This window comes from Myiozetetes cayanensis, unplaced genomic scaffold (assembly GCF_022539395.1).
Source record: "Myiozetetes cayanensis isolate MyiCay16 unplaced genomic scaffold, myiCay2020 scf2-11, whole genome shotgun sequence".
NCBI classification, from domain to species: Eukaryota; Metazoa; Chordata; class Aves; order Passeriformes; family Tyrannidae; genus Myiozetetes; species Myiozetetes cayanensis.
The window spans coordinates 83,361,163-83,385,458 of record NW_026087411.1 but is presented as its reverse complement, the minus strand read 5'-3'; the positions used below and the strand labels follow the sequence as shown (position 1 = coordinate 83,385,458).

Sequence of the window (24,296 nt, the reverse complement as noted above, 5' to 3'; positions counted from 1 at the left end):
AAGGAAAACAGCAAAGTAAAGGTTTTTTTTTTTTTTTCTATCTCTCAAGAGGGCATACTCAGATACATCAGAAGTAAGAAGCAATCTGGCAATTTTAGAGAAATTTTTGACTCAGCTTTTGTCAATTTCCTCCCCCCAATGATACAAGAGGTTTAAACTTGAAATAACATTTAGATGTGAGCAGTATGCTACTCAAATTAGAATGCCTACTTGTTCAAACTGTATGTAGCTTAACCTGGCTCAAGTTATTTTTATATAATCTTTAATTTTTAAAAATTTTATATTGCTTTTTAAACCTCCCATTTGGTTTACATTTTGTGTTACTTTGTCATTTTAGAAATTCCGGCTTCCTTCTTGTGTTCCAGTGACTGCCACATTAGCACATGGTTATACAGAATATAACTTTGTTGCATAAAAACATACGAAGAAATTGTTGTTGTCATATCAAGCATCCAAAAAGCCTGAGTTTTTCATTTTACAGAATGACTACGAAGAGGCTTCCTGGTGATACCGACAAATGGGAAACAACAAAGTTTTAAAGTTCCACAAACCTTGTTTTTGTCTGGCTGATGCTGGAAACAAAGAATTTCAAGGACTATCTTGTCAGTCTTGGCTTTGTAAATTGGTCTGGTGACCTACAAGAGTAAGAAAAAAGTCAAAATGTCAAACCACTAATTATTTCACTAAATCACAAAAAATACTTAGATAGGATGGACCACCAGAGCCATGCAAGAGAGCTGTAAGAAAAGCAGTTCTATAGTCCCGTTACGAAACCTACACAGCAGTAAATGTGGAAAGCAATGAATATGTTAGTATTTTCAGTTCTGAAGTTGCCAAGCAAGAGAATAGATTCAAGTTTGATTTAGTTGTGGAGTTAATACGTGAAGATGGACCTGTTATTTCAGGTGGGGCTGTTTGCTGAGGGGTAAGAGAAGGATTTTCGTGCATTTTACCTCCAGGCTGAATTGTGTTTTCAAGCTCGTGTAGTGCTTCGTGATCAGTGATCTCTGAGGAACCGAGACAAGCACTTACACTGCAAGCCGTGTGACAAAAGCTAGATATGGGTTCATCGTGTTCAAAAGCAGGATTAATCCTTACAGCATTTTCTGAATTGCAGCTGCTGAGAGCAGGCCTTCTACAATGCAGAACATTGTTTAGGTAAGATTTTAGATTGCAAAAGAAACAAAAGGAATATTTTGAAATTTGAAGAAAAAGATTGTGAGCAGCTTACTGCAAATTAGAGTTTCTTTTGCATTTTCTTCTTAACTTAATAATTAAAACGATGAAAAGAAAAGCAAGGCTTACTAAGCCAAGAACGAGAGGTTTAAAAGTGAAGGGTTGTGTGGGTTCTGGAGCAAATTTGGCACAGCGCTGTCCTTGGTAAAGTTGTTGTCTACGTACGGGGCATCTACAATAAGGAGAGGAAGACAAAAAATGAAAACAAAATCTGCCATTAATTATGAGCACGTTATTTCCACTACAACTAGTTGCTATGTGTCTGCATGAAAATAATGTGATTGATAATAAGGAAAAGATAATATTCTTACAGTCATGAGAGTGAGTGTTAAAAAGGCACTGATATATTCTTTGTCAATCCACAAATTTTAGGGAAATTATGCATTTTAAACATCTCTGACAAGTTTCTAACCCCATAGGTGAAATAGAAATAACATTTGAGGTTTAGAACCTGAGAAGTTGAGGTGTGTTTTAAGGTAAGTCACCATCCCCAGAAGTGTTCAAGAAACAACTTGACGTGGCGCTCACTGCTATGGTTTAGTTGACACAGTGGTGTTCAGTCAAAGGTTGGACTTTATGGTCTTGGAGGTTTTTTCCAACCTTAATGAATCTGTGATTCTATAAATAGCTCCCTTTAAAGCAAGGGAGAAGATTGCCATATTTATGTGAGAACACAGGGTTTCTAGTTAGTGGAAAAACTAACATGGTGCTGAGTGAATTCACCTGCAAAACAAGGGCAAATAGTAGGCCGTAATTTTCTCTCTCACTGTACAAGTTTGCACAAGCTGTCAGGATGTGACCAGGGGTAAGTTTGTAACTTGCTATAATTCACTAAAATTTTTGCTCATTATTCTTAATCCTTTTATAATTCCGCATGATGGTTTGGTTATTACTGTACATGATGGTTTGGTTATTACTGTACATCAAGTCAGGGCTTTTCTAAAAGGAAAAAGTTTTATTTTTCTTAGTGTATCAGTCTTGGAGGAATAGGCTGGACCCCTTGCTACCTCAGTAAAGTTTGAAGAGGACCTTTGATGCTAACAAGATGATTTCTAGTACAAAATACTTCAGTTACCCTACTGTGACTCTGCAAGTCAGGAATTTGGCAGTAACTGTGGTGAATTCAATATAATCTTCTATTATTCTGTGATGGCCACTGAAAAAATGGATTATGGCACTATTGTTGTTACAGTGAAATTATCATATGAATAATTTGCTTAGTGGTCTTATTTTTTGACATTAATCCTAACTAAGCTAAAAGACCTATCATTAACCTAGTCAAGTCAATATTAAGAGAGAATAAACAAATGCAAGAATTTTAACTTGTTTTTTGCTGATACACGTGGCTGGGCAGCTACTGTGTGCCTGTCGAATATACAGTTTCACGTAACGCTCTGGATTGTCTCGTCTTAAAATGAGAAGAAACTTGATCCTTTAAAAAGAGAAGTACTCTGTATTGACTTTGAAGTCCAAGTACTTGTATTGACTTAAGATAATTTTGTGTGAAAATTCTTACAGAATATATTTGCAGTTAGGAGGAGCTGCTAATCTTTGTCTTTCCCAGAAAACCCTGATAGTAGCCTCAGCCTTAATGTACTTTATTGGGTGGTCTGGAATCAGAGTAGTCCTCATAGGTGTGTTTATATGAATATAGATTTCCTTTTTAATACATCTTAGGAAAATGTAATTTCTTAAAATACTGCTGTGTAATCAGTAGCCGAACCATGAATGTGCTACTCCATTTTTCCCATATGTATTTGGAAATCTGAAAAGAATGCATGGCTTTGTTTGAGTCATCTCTGCCAATGATGCTGAATTTCTAATAAATTTCTAAAAAAATTTTTCTAAAAAGTAACTAGGTCATGGTGTTCTCTGTGTCCTAACAGGCTGAAATGGATTTTGCTGTGGTGAGACTATTTAGAAAGATACTGCAGTGTAACTTTAGTCATCTGAATGTTTTGAGATTTTGGCTTATTAGCCTAGTTTATGCTGTTAAAAAGTATATCCTCAGCCCTACTTGATCATGTGATAGACATTATCAGGAGGGTGTTAAGAGAATTTGTGTTGATCACCATCTATTTACCTGCAGACAGCTCCTCTTCCTGGGACTAACTCACATTTCCCGCCATTGACACAAAGATGCGGTTCCAGCTCGCACAGGCTCCGGCAGGGCAGTCCGTCTTGGCTGGTGTAACCGGGTTTACAAAGGCAGTCAGCCTCCTTTGTCCACTCATTCATTATGCATTCGGAAAACTTGTCACATGCCATGAATTTGCATGGGTCTGCCTGATCAGCTGTAAAAAGGATGGGTAAATCATTAACTGAAGCATTACCGCAAAGTGACTTAGCAGGCTTTGTGGCTTTTTTTGTAGGGAAAACAATTCACATTTACTGGCCTTGACACTTGGGCACCTTAATAGGAGGGTGGAGTCTAGCGTAAAAGGACACACATCCTTCTTCCTGTAGATGACACAGCAAGCATGCAAGTTTGTATTGACTTCTGCATTTATTTACCCCATCACTGTTAAACTGTCATTTTCATGTCACTGACAAGGATTTTCACGTGTATATTTTTATCCTGTTTTTACTGTAAGTGCTAGTTTTATACTCATGGATGCTGTGCTATAACCTTGCTTATGTGTGAGAAGTAGTTTCAGCTGTAATGATCCTCCACACATAATTTAGGACAAGATAGAGGGAGGGAATTAGGTTATTGAATATTACACAGTGCTAAGATCTGCAACCCAGAAATATTGTCATGGTCTAAAGAAAATATGTGCTTGCAGGCCTTGTTCTTTTTTTATTTGTTTTGTTTTTTAAATATTAGTAAGGGATACCTCTTTGAGATTAAGTGAAAAGGAGCCTGCTGATGTTCATGGGAAAGCCTAAATCAGAGACAGCTTAAAGTCCTAACTCCAGCTGTCACACAAGTCTACTTTTCCTTTCTAGTCTCTGCTTCTTACTAGAAGTGCAAAAAAAAAAAAAAAAAAAAAAGACCCAGAAGGAGTAATTTTAACCCAGTGCTCAGCCCAACTTATGCTGGTGGGGTGATGAAGAGGGGGCTTCATCTGCCAGTCTTGTCTCCTGGAGCCTGTTTACTGCATACTATGGGATAAAACCCTTAGAAGGCAAAAGATGAGAAGCAGACCAGAGGATACAAATTCTTACTTGCCAGCAAACTTACTTGCCAGTTTTAGTATGGTATGTGAATCCAGAAAGGGAAAAAAAAGGTGTAGAAAACCGGGAAAGGACAATTCAGAGAAGGAAGTGAGAGCAGATATACAGGTATGAGCTGGGCTATGTGAACCTTAATAGTTATGTATTTTAAAAAGAAGATTTGGATACTGCAGCCACTACTTGTAGGTACCAACTGGGCTGAGAATTCTGCAGCCACTTCATGCTCTGAACTAGATGCTCAGTAACAATAATTTTAATGGAAAATGAGCATTGAATTTTTTTAGTAGTACTGGAAATCTCAGTCACACACTGGAATATGCTTCAGTGGTAAAAATGAATCCATCAGAGATGTTCACTTTTAACCCCTCTTTAATTCTATGGCTAGTTCCTGTTTTGAATTTTAGACTAGTGCAATTTTAGACTAGCATGTGCAATTTCCCCTTGCTATATACAATGCTTGTGTCGATTTGATATGTACTTTGCACCTGGACTGCGAGTGTGTGTACATGTAAACTCTTAAGAACAAGCAGAGCTTGGCATGAGCACTTTGCTGGGTTAGAGGGTTATTTTTTTTTGTCGTAACGTTTCATTTTCCTTAATACAAACCTGTCATGCTTTGTTATACTTTCTGTTTTCACTTTGTTTAGATTACAGAAATAATACGTGCAGGTGTTTTTAAAAGTCCTTCTTCATGGTAATATTTCTGACCAATGTAGTCATCCTTTTGCAGCTGCTGAATCTTGATCTATATTTTGGACTGTCAGTCCCCATCAGACTTTCAATTCGATGGAACATTGTTACCACTAGATGGCTCTTACTTTCAAAATAAATAGGAATTTGCTTGCATTACCTCAGTTTACTAAACAGGTTGTGTGTGTGTGTTAATTTGTTTGTTTTCTGAAATAAAAACACAGGGCTTTGAAATACCTGTATGGAAATATAGTGGCTTTTTAAACACAAATTCTTCTGTTTTGACATTTTACCACTGCTCAGAAGCCTAGAAAGAACAGCTCTCTCAGCAAACTCATTGTAATACTGTTTGAAATACCACATCAGTAAAGCAACCAATATGGATGAAAATTAAAGATTTTTAAATTTTTATGTGTTTGCATTTTAGGAACGTTCTCATTTTAATTTTTATTTAATGAAAATTTACTACTAAAGCAGGGAACGTGTAGTAGCCCAAAGTTAACTTTTTACCATTAATTAATAATTTTTTCATCAAAACATCAGTTTATTATGACAGTATCTGAAGGTTGGAATACTGTGATTTTGTTAACTTTCTTGACCACAAACTGTCTGTGCTTTTAGTGGCCACAAGGAGATACATAAAATGAAAACTGGTTAGAAACTGCCTGCATGAATTGTAAATGGACTTTCGTTTTGGAATTGTCAGAGATCTGTGCATAAAGAGACAGCTGAACCAAAATGTCTAAAGGCATCTGCATACTCAGATATTGATATCATTTTTCTCCATGACAGTGAAATTAAATTCAGCCCTGAAATAGTTACCTGAATCTGAAGATAGATTCAGGTTCAATTTTTATAAAGCAATATAGTTTTTGAAAACATTAACCTTCTGATAAAACAATAGTGTCCAGATGTGTGCTTACTGACTTTCTACTGTAGACTTATTTGAAAGCTATTAAGTTAAGAGGGATTCTGGAATTACAAATCTATGGAGTGCTACATATAGTCATGCTCTGATTAGTGAGTATCTGTAGAACCCAATTATTTATAGAATTTTTCTCCCCCTGTCGTTAACTCTGTATCCCTTTTGAAAAAGATTTAATGATGCTCTGAGCTATGGTTTGCTTACAGTTTTGCAATAATAATTAGAAATCATGTTTATATACTCAGGTGCAAGATTTGCATGTCATGCCTGTAAAATGCACACGAACATTTCTTATACCTGTCTTCACCCAGCCCTTTATTCTAGAGAGTCACTATATTTGGCTCTGAAAACCAGTCAGTGAACATGCACAGACCAACAGCTCCACCCAGCTTTTCATTATAATATGAAAATATGTCTGCAGATAATTTGCAACATCTTGGTTTTTCTTATTATTCCAAATTACTGGGAGGCTGTTCATAATATGGTTATTTCTGAAACAGTCATACTTCTGGAGCTGTAACAATCTGAAAAAGATTATCTGCTTGGTTCTGGCTTAGCACATACATTAGCAACACAGTCTTACCTGGCTCAATATCCAAGGAATAGCTGTCAATCTCCAAATTGAGGTGTTGGGCTGCAGCATCACAGAAGTCTTCCAAAACACAGTGTACTGCTTCTGTGATATTGTATGGCACTGTCCTGGCAAACTTCATTTTGCTGTTCACAATCACACTTCCATTCCTGAAGTTGAGTATTTCCAAGTGCTTAAAACCTGTAAGGTTGGATTGAAGGTATGGAAGTAGCTGCAAAACAGAAATTTGCCTTTATTTTAACTTCCTGTCAGTGTCTACCTGCTGTGAATTACTCTTATAGTCACTTTTCATTATCAAGTACACAGATCACACACTTATTTCCCTGAATTTAATACGATTGTTAAACTCCACGAACAAATTAACTTCTCCACTTAGCACTATCTTCTTCTGGACTTCTGCATCTTTCTCAATAATAGATTGAGATAGATTGGCAGCAGTTTCCCCTGTAATGAAATGCATAGCAGCAGGGGAGTTGATTCATCTGGAACAGAAAAAAATTACCTCACTCAAAAGCCAACTTTAATTATTTTCAAACATTGAACCCAGGCAGGTTGGGACATAGCATAATAGGCATGTTACTGAGCTGACCTGCTGCCCTGTTGTACCATAGAGAAAATCCATATCTAATCATAATCTCCCTCCTAAGCTATGATATATTTTTAAAGGCCTATTTTTAAAATCCAGCAAGCAGACACAAGCCTTAGATGTAATCAGCACTGCTATACTGTTGACACGAATGTAAGAAAAAGCCAAATAAATTACAGGTTAGGCATATGTCTGAAGTCTCTTGAACAAGTAAAAACTTTCATCACTGGTTCCAATAAATTCTGTCTCCATACTGTGTGAGGTTTATGGATCCTTTAAAAATGCAGCTTTTATCAGACCCACTGTAGTAGGGTCTGATATTGTTAAAATACTGTGCAATTTGATGTATTCCTTTCAACCGTACCCAACTGCCACAAATGTTGTTCAAGTTGATTTTCACCCACCAATTGCATGAACTGTTGTTCTAGTGCTTTGTATTCTGTCGAACTCCTATTGAAGAGGTCATCAGAAAAGTGCATGTTGGTTACCCTCAGGCTGAAGAAAACCACTAGCTCTTTGCCTTTGCCTGCAGTTGTCATGGAGCTGGTAGTTACATACTTCAGCGTGGGAGCTGGGGTGGTTTCTGCAGGCTCAGTTGTCAGCACTGGGATGTAACCGCTGCCGTGCTCCCCTTCATCCAGAGCTGCTGTGCTCAGCCCGCCCATCTGATCCAACTCGGCAGCGATATCCTGCACTCCCAGCCCGGTGCCATCGGGAGGAGCGCTCACAGGGGTAGGTGCTGAGGAACCTGGTAACTCGAGGGACTGTTCGATGATCTCAGAGGGGCTGTAGGATGGGCTGGTTGCTGCAGGCAGTGGTGCTGTTTGGTCTGATGAAAGCACATCTGTAATAACACCTTCAGGCTGCGTGGTAGAGAGATCACTTGGACCGATAAAGAAAGGCAACGTTTCATCAGCGCTGGCTGTAACAAAAATATCATCGCCTGATGATTCTGGTTCTTCCATTATCTTAACTGCTGCAGAAAAACAGGGTAGAAACAAACAGCCATGTTGAAAAGCAAGCATAAAAAACATTGAGCATGGGAAAAAAAATGTATATAGTATTTCCACAGAAACATTTTTTAAAAACAAGCTTTAGTACTATTTAAACATGAAAATGTTCCATCACCAAGGAAGGAGTTACTGGAATAAAAGACCTCATACACGTGTTTGAGTGATGAGATTTCCGGGGGTTCTGTGTTTAATAGTTTCCCTTGGTAAGTATTTCCTGAACCTCTAAAGAACATTCTTGTTCTCAAGGCACATAACCACACTGTCAGTTTATATTGTCTGAAAGAGTAGATCGGAGCTTTGCAATGTCTGCTGGGATCACTTGTATGCTGGAGTCATTCTGTTCCCCTCTGTGAGAAGTTAAAGCTATTACTTACCAGTAATCATAAATTGTGGTTACGAAAAATAGTACAGCCCCCTCAGATGCAAGCTGCGTTGCTTTACCCAACAGCACCACTGAAAACAATTAAAAACTTAAGAAATCATCTGCTGCACCTGAAGCAGAAATTTTATGAGGTCCCCATCGGGGCTTGGCACGGATCTAGGATATGTGATAGCTGTAGCTGAAATCCAAATCTGAAGTGTCATAAATACAACTCTGAATTTGGTTTGCCTGGCCACAAGGCCTTCACAGGAAAAGATGGCCTCCAAGCAACTGATATCTACTTTGTCCTTTTCCAGGGACATGCCACTCTCTGCATGGAAGTTTTATCAGCCCCTTGCAGGCAAAGTCACTTATCAGCTGTTAGGAAAGAAGTTTTTCTCCAGTTGACGAACTTTTCCATTCCCTACACACCACTTTCCTCCCAGTGGCCAATAAAAATATGAAAGGAGAGCAAACTTTTGCATTGGGAATATCTTTGACTGAAGGAGGTGGCAACTGTCCTGGCCAGGACAAAGGAGTTGCCCATGGATGTTCTTTGTACCCCTTTCTGTTTCCATGCTTTGAAATTAATTCCCTAATATTTCATTAAGGACTTGAGATGCTTTTCTCTTGTGATATCCTCATGCTTCTTGTGTGATCAAGGATACAGACAGATTAGAAAAGCAAAGCCTAGTGATGTTCTCTGTTTACAAAGCTCTTGCTATTACTTGTTACGCCGATAAGGAGTCACTTATCAGTTAAGAGACCTCAGAACAGCTTTCTTAGCATTAGTGCGTGGGGCATTAATGCAGGATGATCTACTGATGGGATGAGCCTGCACCTCCACAGACCAACCTTCTCTGAGCATGAAGGCATACACTTGAGGATGTGATTGTGATGGCATTTGTTAGGCAGATTGTATTTTGGAAAGATAACTGCAGGAGAAAGAAGTACTGAAATTGCTTTAAAATTGCAGCAGGTTTGAAGTAAAATAACCATATACATATGTTGCACATTTGGCATACAGCTGTGTGTGTATATACATATATATGGTCTATATACAAACTAGGTCTTCTGGCATCCTCTTATTGCAAGCAAATTAACTTAAAAGGCCTTGAGGGTATACCAAGATGATCTCTGTGCATGTATCACCTGTTTTCATAAGCTGCCAATTCTTATCAGTCACTGTGTCTCCAGCTGAGAGAGACAGATGGTGACTGACCACAGAGGTCATGTCAGCCCCTTGCAATGTGAAAGTGAATGGACTCACCTAAAAGGCTACTGAGCACTTACTGTAGCACAGCACCAGTCCCAAACCCAGGGATAGCTGACTTGTTCTGTTGGATGTGCTTTGTCTAACTGGTGTCATGTTACTGCTGGGACTTGCCTATGCAAGTGATATGTTGAAATCAACAGCAAAATGACTTGCAACTGGTTTTACTAAGCTTTTCATCTATCCACACAAGATTTTGATAAAATTCAATCCTAAGAAGTTAAAACCTGTGGGAGAAACAAAGAAGACCTAGACATTTCATAGAGTCATAGATTGGTTTGAGTTGGAAGGGATCTTAAAAATGACCTAGTTTTGAGGGGACAGCTTCCACTGCACCAGCTTGCTCATCTAGCCTGGTCTTGATCAGTCCCAGAGATGGAGCATCCATAACTTCTCTGGGCAACATGTTCTAGTGCCTCACCACTCTCACTGTAAAGGATTTCTTCCTAATACTTAATCTAAATCTAAACTTCTTCAGTTTAAGACATTTTCCCTTGTCTTATCAATACATGCCTTTGTAAAAGATCCCTCTCCAACTTTCTTGTAGGCCCCCTTTATGTACGGGAAGGCTGCTGTGTGGTCTCCCTGGAGCCTTCTCTTCTCTAGACTGAACAACCCCAACTCTCTCAGCCTGTCTTCATAAGAGAGATGCTCCTGCCCTCTGAGCATCCTCATGGCCCTCCTCTGGACCCGTTCCAGCAAGGCCACATCCTTCTTATATTGGGGGTGCCCAGAGCTGAATGCAAAACTCCAGGGGAGTGTCACAAGAGTAGAATTCAGAGGAGAATAATCTCCTTTGACCTGCTGGTCACCTAAAAAAAAAAAAAAACAAAACAACAAAACCAAACAACCCCACAAAACCCCTTTGCATTTTAAATGTTGCTTTTAAATATAACATCAATACATATATATTGGTTTTCAGACTATATATAAGGAAGACTTTTTTTATGATGAAGGTAGAACACATTGCCCAGAGAAGTGGTGGATGCTGCATTCCTAGAAACACTGAAGGTCAGGTTGGATGGGGCTGTGAGGAAAATGATCTAGTTGAAGACATCCCTGCTTATTGCAAAGGGGTTGGACTAGAGTGCCTTTAAAGGTCCACTCCAATCCAAAGTCTTCTATGATTTTTTAATGCATATATATATATAAATAATTCTGCAATGGAACATAAAATACACTTACATTGCTCATCATAAAGCAAGTATTTGTAAAATTTCACCAGTTTGCCCTGTAGATGAGATTTTTACAGCAGAAGACAATTATTTAATGACATCTCTAGAAGTACAAACTCTGAAGTTTTAGACAATCTCAGCATATTTAATTTCAACATAAAATTTGGTCTACAACACTATCATTCAGATGTAGGGAACCCACAGGGGAAACAAAATAAGTTGCTGAATTCAAATATACCCCGAGAGTAACCATATTGAAGGTTAAACAATGTCATGGAATTAAAAACTGATGTCAGGCAATAAAACCCACAACTCTAACTCTCAGTCACCACTTATCCTCCCACAAAGCTGTTCTCTAAACATAAACTCTCTAGATATTTTTTTTATTACATGGACAAGGCAGGACAGTATTGTACTGAGAGTTTTATACTTAAATTAAAACTGCTGTTAACAAAGATGTGTAAAATTAAGAGACCATTTCTTGGGCCCATGTTATATTAAATCTTTGTAAAAGGAGTGCAGCATACAGACATTTATTCCCTGCTGAGGGAGTAAAATACATAGTTTTGACTTATCAGAAAAAAATCAACTGCAATTTCAACAACTTTATTTTAGGTATCTAATTAGTTGGTCTTTTTTTTTAATGAGGAAAACACTTCTAATTGACCATGAATAAGGAGTTATTGTTTGGGAAAGGTCAAATTGTCATAAGACATTTTTCTAGAGGGTTTGCATTAATAAGCAGGCCCAGAAGCCTGTACATTAAGAGGTCCTGGCATTTCTTTTCATCCATGAGCTTAATAAGCACTGACATTTCCTATTGGCAGTAGACAAATTTTCCAAGTCCAATGACGGGTATTGTGCACATCCTCTGTATATGAAAATTACAGTATTACAATGTATGTATTTATTTGTATACTTGCTGGCTGCTGAAAATAACTAACAAAGGAAAAAGTTTGCATTTAAGAGACTGGTCCATAATCTGGAGTAAGAATCACCTTATGTGCAGCTCCGCTGATATCAGTACCAGATGGATAAACAGCAAGTAGCTGCATTCAAATTTACATATTTTGTTGATGCCTGAAATGCCACCAAATCCCTGGATACAGGACTGTTGTGTACAAAGTGATGAATTTATGTTTAAGGCCTTTAATTTTTAACTAGGGCACAAGTAAGATGAGGATCAGGAGAATCAGGAGAAGAGGATCATTAACTAATGTGTCACAACAAGTGTCTTGCAGTAAATAATTACTGATTATGTTTCTTTTTAATTGTAAAGGCAAGCCAGAAGAGCCAGAATGATCTATGGCTGTCATTCTTACTGTCTATATGAATTCTGCAGAAGCTAGGTTCAATGTCCAGTGAAACCAACAGAACTTCTTCTCCACTGACTCCAGTGAACCTCAGTTTGCTGGGAGTGAACCCCATCTCTTCTCCATCTTCAGTCCCAAAAAAATCTTGTCTCTCTTAACCCTTTTTCCTTAGCATCCACGCTGAAACTTTTTGAGTAGTCTAACTTTTCACAGAACAGCCTGAGAGCTACATCTCTAGCTCCAACACTATGTAGTACTCTGTATAACTTACAGGAGAAGCCTTCAGTTTACTCTGAAAATGTTCATACCTCTCACCTCTGCTTCATTATCAATGTTCTTGGCACCAAAGATGCAAATAAATGCCATTGTCGCATGATGTCCCAAGAGGAGTATTTTCTATCCTAATAAAATACTACTTAGTAATGGAAATCTTCTCATTTTTCTCAGAGCCACTCAGTCCTACCTGACACTCTGAAGACTTTAAGGGTAACATAAAATTTGCAAAATCAAAACCCGAAAAGCTAAAACATTACAGAATTTAGGGCATTGACCAACTACAGCTTACTAATCTTGTCTATGTTCATTATGATTTAATCTTTCAAGAGTGTTACTTTAGCTGTCCTTCACACACACTGACATCAAGGCCAACATTCTATTTGGTACCAACTGGACAACCCTGTTTTGCTGACGTTCCTGCTTTGCTGAGTAATTTGTCGGGGGCAATGGACTCTGTGTTTAATTTGGGATGTTTGCTCACAAACAGAGTTATAACATGAGATCTTTACCCTGATTTCTTTTTTGGGGGGGGTCAAGAGTATTGCTTACTTCTGCAATGACTGAAGAAATAAAAAGCACTCTTCACTTTTTCCTCAAAGATGCATAAAGGTTTAGAGCAAACCATTAAGAACAAAACCAAGCCCCGACTACTTTCACTGCTCTGCAACTTATCCCTCATTGCAGTGAATTCTCTCCTAGAGCAGCAGAATGATGCAGTTCACAACAGTCTGACTGTTCATAAACTTTTCACTGATGCAAGTTAACTGGTCTTACTCAACTCACACAAAGTTTTCAGTACAGAGAAAGAATTCCTGTTACAGAATGTCTTGAGGGTTAATATTTTGATTGATCATTCTCTCCTTGGGAAATGGAAGCTCCCTGAACCACGTCTGCCTTTAGCAATTTTGTGTTTGCTCACTGTACCTGTAAGAGCCCTCTGGAATATCGATTTCTTGTGGTATTACAACTTCATTCTTTCTTTGATTACCATTTTCTGATGCACAGACCATTGTATGGATGAAAGATAGTAATTTGGCTTGCCATTTGCTGTTTGATTAAGGACTTTACTTCAGTTACACTTTTCTGAATAAGCCTATTTCTTTAAAGATTTGAAGTCATGCAATAAATACATATAATATAATTTTTTAAATTTTTCAACTTCAAGCTAATCGTTTAGGTACAAGTGTAAATACAATAGATATACAATTAATTCACAGAATATTCTGAGTTGGAAGGGACCCTCAAGGATCATCAAGTTCAACTCATAAGTAAATGGCCCCTACTGGGATCAAACCCACATCCTTGGCATTTTTAGCACTGTGCTCTAATCAACTGAGCTAATTGGGCAAGCTTGATTTATAGACCTGTGTCAAATTCATATGCTGAGAGATGTGATTGTTAAACCTTAACAACTGCTTTTGGCATTCTCACGTTCAGCAGCTTGAGAGGATTAAGCATTTCAGAAACATAAAAGTACATTAAACAATACAGGAATAGCTGGTGTTTTTGAAGCATCCCCAAAGCTCTGAGTAGCAGTGTTTGAGTTCATTTTGCACTGAAACTATGCACAGGTTGTGTCTGTGGAAAAGAAACTGGAGGGCAGTCAATCTGTTAAACACAGGTCTGAACCATCATCCCACTGCAATCTCTCTACTGACTTCAATAGATGCTGCACCTCATTATGGTGACTGTTCTACCTCTCAAAGTTAAGACTCCAAAAAGATGCAGAAACACCCATTTACTTCAGCACCCTTCTGTCTACAGCAGAAGAAAAGTCAGCATTTCCATATTAATTGCTCCAGACAGTTAACACTATTCATACTTGCAATAAAGATGTAAAGGTGGATGTTGAGACAGCAGTCCAGTGTTTTATAATACTATACAGACAGGAGAAGTATAATCAGGTCAGGTATAATCAGATACTTTGTATGGACAGTAGGTCAGTGGTAGGTTATTTCCATAACATGACAAGTCACTTTTACCATTTACAGAACCTTTACCTCATCTGCCAGATAAAATGACATACGAGTGCTCAAGCACTCTAAAAGTCAGTTTTCTGAGTAAAATCCTTGCTAAAAAATTATTTGACTGAGATCAAAATGCTCTTGTAAAGTAAGGAGATTAATAAGTACATTTAAAATGGAAACGTTAAAAATGCTGTTATTTATAATATTATTTATTGTAAGCTATTTTGTATTGAAGTTCTTCACTATTTTCTACCACAGTAAAGTCATATTTAATTATATCTTAAACAAGCAAGGCACCACGCTAATTTTGAAAGTCGGGAGTTAATTGGTATTTGCATCAATGAATTAAATAGAGAAAAAAAAAAAAAAGGAGCAGCAGTTAATTTGCAAATAGAAATACACTTCCACAAAGGAATAGAACCAAAGCTGAATAAAAAACATCTCACTTAAAACCACAGCTTCAGAAGGATTAACAGCTCTTGTTCCCATTGTTGAATATTCTCAATTAAATTTGAAAAATTTCTTTCAAGAGTTTAAAATAATGAAATCTATGTGAAAACAGTTGAGGTCTTTACAAACACCTGAAAACATAAAGAAGCATCCATCTGAATGTTGCAAACACTCCTGTATGCCACTGTAATGATTTTGAAGCACCTCAAATGGAAAACCTGGAATACTATTTTTGATTTATTTTACTTTAGAATGTTTGGAAACAAAGTCTGACAGGTTATAATACTTATCCTTCAGAACTGAAATTACTCTCCATATTCCTGCCCATTTTCTCTATTTTTCTCAATAGTGTAATAGGAAAAAGACAGAGGAAATTTTTGTAGATGATGAGACCATCAGACAGTTTTGTGGAATTGAAGTTTATTAGTTTGCAAAATGGTAAAAACAAAATAGAAATCACATGAAATAAATTCAGGTAATGTGTTGACCAAGGACCTAAAACAGAAAAGAAAAACATGAAATTAGAAAGTTAAAACTGGTGACTCTCTTAAAATGTCATCATCAGAGGAGCACTTTAGGACTCGCCAAGAAAAATGAAAACACTGAATACACTTTTCCCCCCATACTATATAGTCACTGTTTGTGAAAACAATTAATGGAATGAAAGTCACAGAATGAGGAGTATTTTCTTCTAAATTTTGCCTGGGATGTAGATGGTCTGATTTTTCTCAGAGTTTTGAAATGGAGCAAATGACTCTCTGAAAGAGAGACAGAAGGAGACATTTAACTGGGAAGATCCTGCCTTTTTTACTCTATGTTGCATTGTAAGAATACACTTCAATTTTAGTGATATGGATAATGACTTTGGGCCAGATGCCATAGCATTGATTTGGCTTAAATCCACCCAGCATACTTGGATTCTGAATGTAAGCAGCTCATACCAACCAGGGACCTGCTGTCAGGGAGGAGGCAGTTTTAATGCTAAAACCAGCAATAACTACACAGTGCAGTAAAATGGATCCATACAGCCATTAGCTGTATGTTTGCTTTGAAATTACTTCCTTGGTATGAAGATGTCATACAGAACGAAAGGAAAACTTCTGCCTTCTTCTGATTTACACCTGGATATCATTGCTTGAGGTTGTGTTTAGTCCTTTCCTCTACAGAACTCTCTGTAAAGTTGCATTGAGAAAGGAATGTTGAGAACTTTTTGGAAAAAATGCATGTTATCTTTAACCAGAAGTCAGAACTAACCTTTTTTTTCTTTTTTTCTTTTTCTTTTTTTTTTTTTTCTTTTTTTAGTTGCAATATGCAAGTGTATGACACTCCTGGCAGGAGTTTAGATACTAGATTTTCATAAACACAAACTCATTAAATTCAGTGTAAACATTATTGCAAATATACCTCCCTTTAAGACTTTTGTGTATTTTTGTTTGTTAGTTTTAAATACTATGGGATCTTTCAAACTGACTAACAAGCAGCTTAAAATGATATTAGCATCCATGATGTGTGAGGCTTCTCAGGATGGCTGAGAAAATCAAAGTTGGAAAGCTAAGCCCTCTCTAAGGCACAAGATGCAAAATTGCATCCAGACATGGAGCAGATGATGGAGGTGATTAAAACTTGTCTATAATAGTCCAGTGCAGGTGTCAGGAGATTTGTCTAACAAGGAATGGACTATTATAAGTTCTGAGTTGAGGTCAAATGGACTTTGCTGGAAGGATACTGAATCCTCCAAAGAGAAGACTGTAATAATTTTAGAAAATCAAAGTTTTAATATCATTTAATCATAACACATTATTTCTCAAAGCCAGCATTTCTAGCAAGACCAAGGATTTTAATGAGTGAGGGAAATGCATTATTTAGGGCATGTTAGTCTCAGCAGTGCCACTTCACCTAATACTAGTTCCAACTGGACTTCATGACATGTAAACTTCATTAGTTTAATTCATCTGTGACCTGGCAAAGTTTAATCTTACAGTCCCAGCCCAAAAGTCTGTACTATTTGTTGCAAAATATTTTTGTAATTTTATCACTGCATAGGTCAAAGGCTTTAAAATAATTTTATTCAGGACATTGATATATTAAAGTTATTTGTGATACTGGCTCTTCAAATTCTGAATTTATTTCTGCCTTTTTATATTGTCTTTTTATCAGGAGATTGTAATTATTGCAATTGTGTCTGAAGACTCTAAACTGCCTCAAATAAGTTTTTAGCCCTTTATTTCTAAAGAAAACTAATTTTCTGGAACAAAGTGGAATTACACCACATGCGGCAACACCTCTATGTCCTGCCTGGAGAGAGAGCTCCTTCTCACACAGTAAAAAAGATGAAGAAAAATTATTGATGGGTTGTTAGCTTGTCAAGTTTTCAGTGTTAGCATATGCCAAGTACTCCTTCCTTCCTCTCCTCTGAGCCTCTATAGTCTTTGTGGCTGCTTCTGTCTTCCTAGGCTGTAGGCAAGAGAACTCCCTAATTTTTCAGCTTTAGATCTTGTCTCTGCACATAGACAGAAAGGTTTGGTTTTAACACAAGATGGGATCCCAGACTGAAGTGCATGAAAGCCTGTATTATATATGTTGCATCTCACTCACAGGGGAGGGCTTCTTGCAACCAATGAAAAGATTAAGTTTTGACAAGTGGAGTATTATGGTGAATTTGGAGGGAGGGAGATGATTAGTTTGGAGTGAAATAGCATTGAACTGGAATGGGATGATCATCAGGAGGTATGCTAATTACAGGAGAAATGATACATTTAGGAAACAGAGGTACTGAAAGATGGTTAGCTGTGAAAGTCTAAAAGGGCACAGGCAGCTGAGAATTAGCTGCAAGTGCCATGGAATTGACTAGCAATATACACTGAAGACTATGTGAGAAAGACACCCCAAGTGTGTGTGTAGAATATGAGCATCTGGTCCAGGGGTGAACTTATGGAAACAATGCACCTCTGTCTGGGGAAGAGACTTAATGGCATGAGTAAACAAGTGGCAGAGCACTGAGATATATCTTCCTGCTGTCTATGTGGGTGCAGAAAGAAGTGTTACATTTTTTCATTATACATTTTGGCTCAGAAGATTGGCAGCTGAATAAGCAAGTTTTCTTTGCAAAAATAGAAGTTGTTTTCTGTACTTTGCACAGTTCAATGAGTCACTGGAATTACGAATTGCATATAAACAAAATTATCACCTGTTTTAGTTAAGGTGCATTTATATTGTGTATTTGGGGGATCATGAACAAGAAATAATACTTGAAGGAAGCAAAGCTTAACCTTAAAGTAAAAGTGAACTGAAGCAGTTAGGTAGCTTAATAATTTAAACAAGTCATGTGTTAAATTGGGAAAACAGATAGTGCTTTCTTTCTCTCATACCTTTTCATTTGGATTAGTCATTTCATTTTAGCATTTTTAAGTGTTTTGAAGACGTGATGTAGATTTTGTTCTATTCAGATTGCTCCTGCTGTTCCTGGTGCAGACGCAGCTAGGCAGCAACCTATCATTAAATTCTGACCAGACGCTAGTATAATAGTCTAATATGTTTAGGATTCTTCAAGATAGTTGTAATTCTCTGAATATGCAATTCTAACTTCTCAAAACAGTGAACATACTATGAACTTTTCCTTAAATGTGACATATACTAATATGGGCCTGCTGAAACTCCTGCATATTCAGCCACATCTTCAGTTCATAGACAACTTTCAGACTAATCAATATCGTATACAGGGCTTGAGAAAATGACACAGCTAGACCTACCTGTTCACTTCTCCGAACATCAGACAACTGGCACCTTCACAAAAACCGTTCTTTGCACTTGTGAAGCAGCAAGCGACAAAGCAAAGGGCACAGAGAGAAGCTGATGGGGGATAACGTCAACAAAATCCTGTCAGTTTATGGTCAAGAAAAACATATGAAAACCAGAAAAACATGCAAGGAAATGAAGAGTTCTTACCCTCTATAACCACTGATGTGAAAGAAATGATGAGCGTTCCTGACACAAAGAATGGGCGAATTCCAATCCTGGGAACATCTGGAGAGGTTCTTGCAAGAAGCGATGGGGTTTTCTTTTCTGAGACAACGCTGGTTATGCCAAATAGAAAGTTATGCTAAGCAAAGACAGTGCTTAAGCAGCTGAGGATGAACCAGAGGCAGAAAGAATCCCCAAACATGAAGAAAACTGAACTTTCCTAAAGATTACTTGAAAATAGCAGTAAGTGAAGAGTGCACCACTGAATTAACTGTTGGGTAGGAGGAAAATATTAAAGAGGACCACTCACAACAAGTTTGTGTGAACATGAGAGCAACTAAGGCAATTAATGAGGTTTTTTATTAGTTACACATACAGAAATGTGACCACCATCTACTCCTCATAAATGTGTTTTTCCTCACAGAAAAAAACCCTGTGATATGCCCTTCAGAGTCTTCATCTCTCAGAGTCTTTCTCGAGAGCTTGAGGATGACCGAAGTAGAGGAGACTGAGATGCAGTACAACTGAATAGCTGAACTATTTTACTGCTATCTTTATTTTGTCCTACATTTCTGGAATAACTTCTCCAGAAATAATGTCTCCTCCATGATGGTCATGATGATTTTAGGATAGCCATTTACCTGGATTGTACAATTCATTAGTAGCTACAATTAAAACAAATACAAATTAAATTTCTTCTTACTATTTGGAAAGCCAAAATATATCATTATTGTTGCTGCAGACATTATGAACTCTTTTATCTGTTTATATATTTGTTTACATTTTTTTTCTGCTGAAATTTGCTTGGGTTTTGAAATAACAGTTGGCCTAATACATTACACAAGGCTTCCTTTCTGAATTGTCATACTGGTTTAGACAGAGTTACAGGAAGACTACAAAGAAAGGAAGAAATTAACCATAGAGAAGATATATTAATGAGCTTTAACTCCAGAGGGGAAAAATGTGAAGAAGAAAGAGCAATGCTAGATAACAGTGAACAGGTATCAGTTCTGACAGTAGGAAAAGAAGCTTTTTTTTGTCCTGATAATAAATGAAAAATAGAAATAGCTGAGATTTTAGAGGTGCTAGAGCAAAGAAAAACCCTTTGAAAAGTTAAATGTTTAAACCACAACATCTGATGCAGGTGTTTCAGAACTTTTCAATAAGAAGTCTGGGAATTTGTATCATGGTTTTCTTTTAATTCTATTGTGAAATCTCTGAGGAGTGGCCTTACTCAAAAGACAGCTTGCCATCTTCCTTGTACTTCTGGGCTACTGCAAGGGGTGGAGTGACTGCTGTGAGCATTTGGCCAGCACGGCTGTCTAATCCTCACTGACCTGCTCTCTACTGCCCATGGACAACATCACTGTCCAGAATGAGCACAGTACAGTCCAAAGGAAGCCTCACACATGCTCCTGGATCATTCCTCCCCTAGCAGCCCAAGCCTGACAAATCCCATCCCACATGGCTTAAAAAGACACCTCTCCTTAGTTTGACTCTTCATCCCTCACCTGTTTTTACTCTCTTCTCTAGATGTTGTATGGAGAAAGAACTTTGTGTATATTTGTGTGTGTGAGGCTGAGTCTGATTATCCTTTTGGGAGGTGTGAGAGAATTTTTTTCACTGCTTTGTTTTGCTGCCTCAGGTAGGCACAGTTAAAGTGGTTGGTGTAGGTTGTAGACATTCAATATTCAGAATTCTGTAGTAATGTCCAGGCTGTAGCTGCACACGTGTGATAACCAATGCAACAAAGTCCATCCATGAAAAAGAGCTGATGCCTAAAGCAATCTCAGACTATGTTACTTTTGGTGGTCAGCTCTTCTTTTCAAGGCAAAGAAGGGTGAATTTAAAGTTTTCAACATGTGATGAAGAAAAATTTGCTCCATCTTCTGGACAGTAAAGTGGGGAAATGGCTGGAAATTAATGCACTAGAATTTCAGGTAACTGTTTAGACCCTAACTCTCTGTTCCACCTCATACAGCACTGTCAGAGAAGTTCCTGCTATTTCACACAAGTAATAGTTAAAAGTTTTTGTTTGTTTGTTTGTTGGGTTTTTGTTTGGTTTTGTTTGGTTTTTGTTTTTGTTTTGGGGTTTTTGTTTGTTTGTTTGTTTTTTAATATTACTAAGAAATTCAGCTACAAAATGCAGCCAGGAAAAAAGTGTGAAAAATTCTGCGCCTAGCAAAGTCTGCTTGCCATATGAAAATTAATAACACCAATATTGCTGACTTTAATAAAACCTGAATTTCCAGATCACATTGTATCATTTCTTATGAAATATGCAGTATATAGGGAAACAAAAAAAATACAGGAAACGCTGTACACAGGACTGCTAGAATTGAGAAGAGCTTTAAAAAGAGACAAAGTTCTAAAGAGTACACATTTTAAACCTCAATAGGTCTCCTGACTGTTAAATATGCAGCGTGTTTTGTGTACTATAAGCTTTAAAAAAAAAAAAAATAACTACAGTTTTGAGACATTGCTAACACAGCATCCATTCTTTTTAGACAAGGACAATTATTTTCCCTCTGCTACCCAGCTGCAGAAATAATGGTGGAATTCTTATACTCAAGTGCTTCTTTTAGGCATAAGTTGTGTAAGATAGTATGCCTTATTGTGGGAGGATTTTTTTATTTTTTTTTTACATCTCTCTTTCACGGTTCTCTTTTGCAGATTGACATGTTCCAACCTATATATGCAACAAGCAATTTCTTAGTGTTTAAAGGATCAGCACAGGTGAGTTATATAACCTCTGCTTTTTCTCTTCAGTCATTTGGAGCTGATAGGCGACAAGGTTTTTCAGTTATTTAGCCAACTGGGAAATAGATATGTGGCTTTATGTGTTTTTTATGACATCAAGTCCCTAACGCAATGAGTGAATAGAATGAAAAATGCATGACTTTCTCTCCCCTGCAAATGTAATGCTTTTCCATGGTTATAATGAATGCTATTTGAATGTATGCTGTGCTTTTATCAGTAGCACTGCAAGACTTCTCAGCATGAATTTGAAAATAGTTGCGTTTAATGATTTTCATCATAAACTTTATTTTCAGGAACATTTGACAACTGATTCTTATAAGAAGTGATTTCCTAATCTTTAGCTCACTCTGCTAATCATTAAGTATTTGCTTTCCTCTCACTTCAATAACTCCGTGCAAAAAGGGCAAGATTACAGAACGAGAAGTTCTTACCCAGTGCATAAACTACCATGAAACAACGTGACCACAGAATATGTTATGCTCTTCCAAGTTCAGAGCTTAGTATTGTATGTTCCCAAGTGGTAGTTTTTACATCCTTTATTCTTTAAAATGCTGATCTTGTTATTTGCTGGATCCAGACAAACAATATTATAGACGGTATGGTAAATGGGCATTCCCCACTCTCACATTTCTGCCATGTGGGCCCTCTGCAAAAGGATGTTATCGACATGCAGTGGGGTGTTTCCAATCAGCTATGAAAATGATGTTTGCCTTACAGAGCGTGACTGGGCAGCAGGGGCACAGGTCCCTTCTTGCTGTATCTGGGCATGCTGGATCAGGAAGAACATCTTCAAAGTGGGAGGAGGGTTCATTACGCTCACTTCAGGAGACATCTGGAGTGCGGGGAGGGACATGAAAGGCCAAGGGCTGAGCAAGCACAGAGCTCGTTGAACAGGGACAGAATAGAGCCTTCTAAGGGAACAGCAAACTCTCCTGCAGCAGAGACCAAATGTGCCAGCTTTGAGCATGATGTTCTTGGGGATCCAGAAACACAAGCGTGTTGTGTGATACATACTTGGGAATTTTGACCTGGATTTGTCTTTAGTTTGTTTTTCTCTGCAGATTTTTTTTAGTATTGCTTAGAGACTATGCAGGGCCATCAGAGAGTTCTGCAGACTCCTATTAAGTGCTTACCTGCCCTCTGCTTTTCTGTTGAGAGGGTCAGTCAAAAATCTGAGACAAAGAACATACAAATATTCATGCAAGAACTAATTCCTCCCATGTGTCTATAGTGACCTCTTGCATCTTAGACATCTAGCACAGGCTTTGAAGTGCAAGTAAAATTTGAATTTACTGACCCTAATAGCTTTGTCTGAAGTTTTTTTCATCTGCAGGGTCAACTCTGGGAAACATGTCTATCATGTATTTTGATATTTAAAGGTTACATTATACAGACTTTTCTCCACATGTATAGACTTTATTTATTATGTATTTTTTTCCTCATATAGCTGGATGCCTCTAAAAACCCTACTGTGTGGATAAAACTGAATAAAAAACACAAACCCCAGAAATTTTTAGAAGTTTTTCACATTCATCAGACATGCAGATATACAAACTTTTCTGAACAATAAATCTGAATAATTTGTTTCATGATACTCTTCCTGCTGTCATCCATGACTGACTGTAGAGCCCAAAGTAATTTATTTTCCATGTTTTAAATACCAATTTTTTTATGTTAGCCTCGGATATCCTTTTTTTTTTCCCCATGCCTTTTTGAAATTTTACCATAATACTCTGTAGGAAGTGTGCCTTATCCTTACACATTTGTTGTTGGGTTAGGTTAGATTTTCCTGAAGTGGGCATCAGAAATGTAAATTTTTCAGCTTTGGCGGTCCAGAAAAATTTCCTGTCACAATGTCACAATTGCTGCACCAATATGTGACTTCACGTGTCATAACAACTGCATCTCTCCTACACTCTCTTAAAAAAATCGTTTGTGTCTTACCTTGTTCAGGTGGAACGTCTTGGTCAGCTTCCTTGAAAGGTGGTTCTGCTATATCAGTCAGTTCTGCCTTCTCCTCATCTTCACTATCCTCATCTCTGGCTTGCAGACTAGGTGGGGTAAAGCTACCCATGGTATAAGTTGCCATTGTGGTAGCCTGCTCCACTGGAGACTCATAGCCATCGGTGATTAAGTCACTGCTAGCAGAATCATCTGCTGGAGGAGGCAAATAGGAATCCTCTGATTTTGGAGGACTGCTAGTGCTCCCCAGAGCACTGAAAGGCACTGTGAAACTTTGGAGGTCAGTAACTCTGTGTGGAGGAGATCTGTCCGGGAATGGTTCTCTGGAGGGTTTGGTAGGGAACTCAGGTTCAGATGTAATAAAATTACTGAATTCTTCAGAGATGCTGATCTCTTCACTTAGATCAGGGCTTTCAGTTGTAAGTTCATCAACCATGGTGTCTCCTGTTTGGTCCACTGTTGCTGGGCTGGGGTAACCTAGTGGGAGTTCCACACTCACAGATTCCTCCTGAAAAGTTTTTAAAAAGCAGTTTTCATTATTATGTTTAAGTTTTATTCCTATAAAGGCCAGTAATCTTTA

The 24,296-nt window shown here is 37.7% G+C and overlaps 1 protein-coding gene across 1 annotated transcript in view; it reads right to left on the bottom strand.

Annotated features, from left to right (window-relative positions):
- Window positions 1-774: 774 nt before the first annotated feature.
- IMPG1 (interphotoreceptor matrix proteoglycan 1) overlaps window positions 775-24,296 on the bottom strand; it is a 53,018-nt gene continuing 29,496 nt past the window's right edge. Inside the window, exons 12-17 of the mRNA XM_050314258.1 lie at window positions 23,699-24,224; window positions 7,611-8,182; window positions 6,612-6,831; window positions 3,320-3,530; window positions 1,232-1,408; window positions 775-1,135 (exon numbers count right to left, since the gene is read on the bottom strand). Coding sequence (XP_050170215.1) covers window positions 775-1,135; window positions 1,232-1,408; window positions 3,320-3,530; window positions 6,612-6,831; window positions 7,611-8,182; window positions 23,699-24,224 — 2,067 coding nt within the window. The remainder of the gene's footprint in view (window positions 1,136-1,231; window positions 1,409-3,319; window positions 3,531-6,611; window positions 6,832-7,610; window positions 8,183-23,698; window positions 24,225-24,296) is intronic.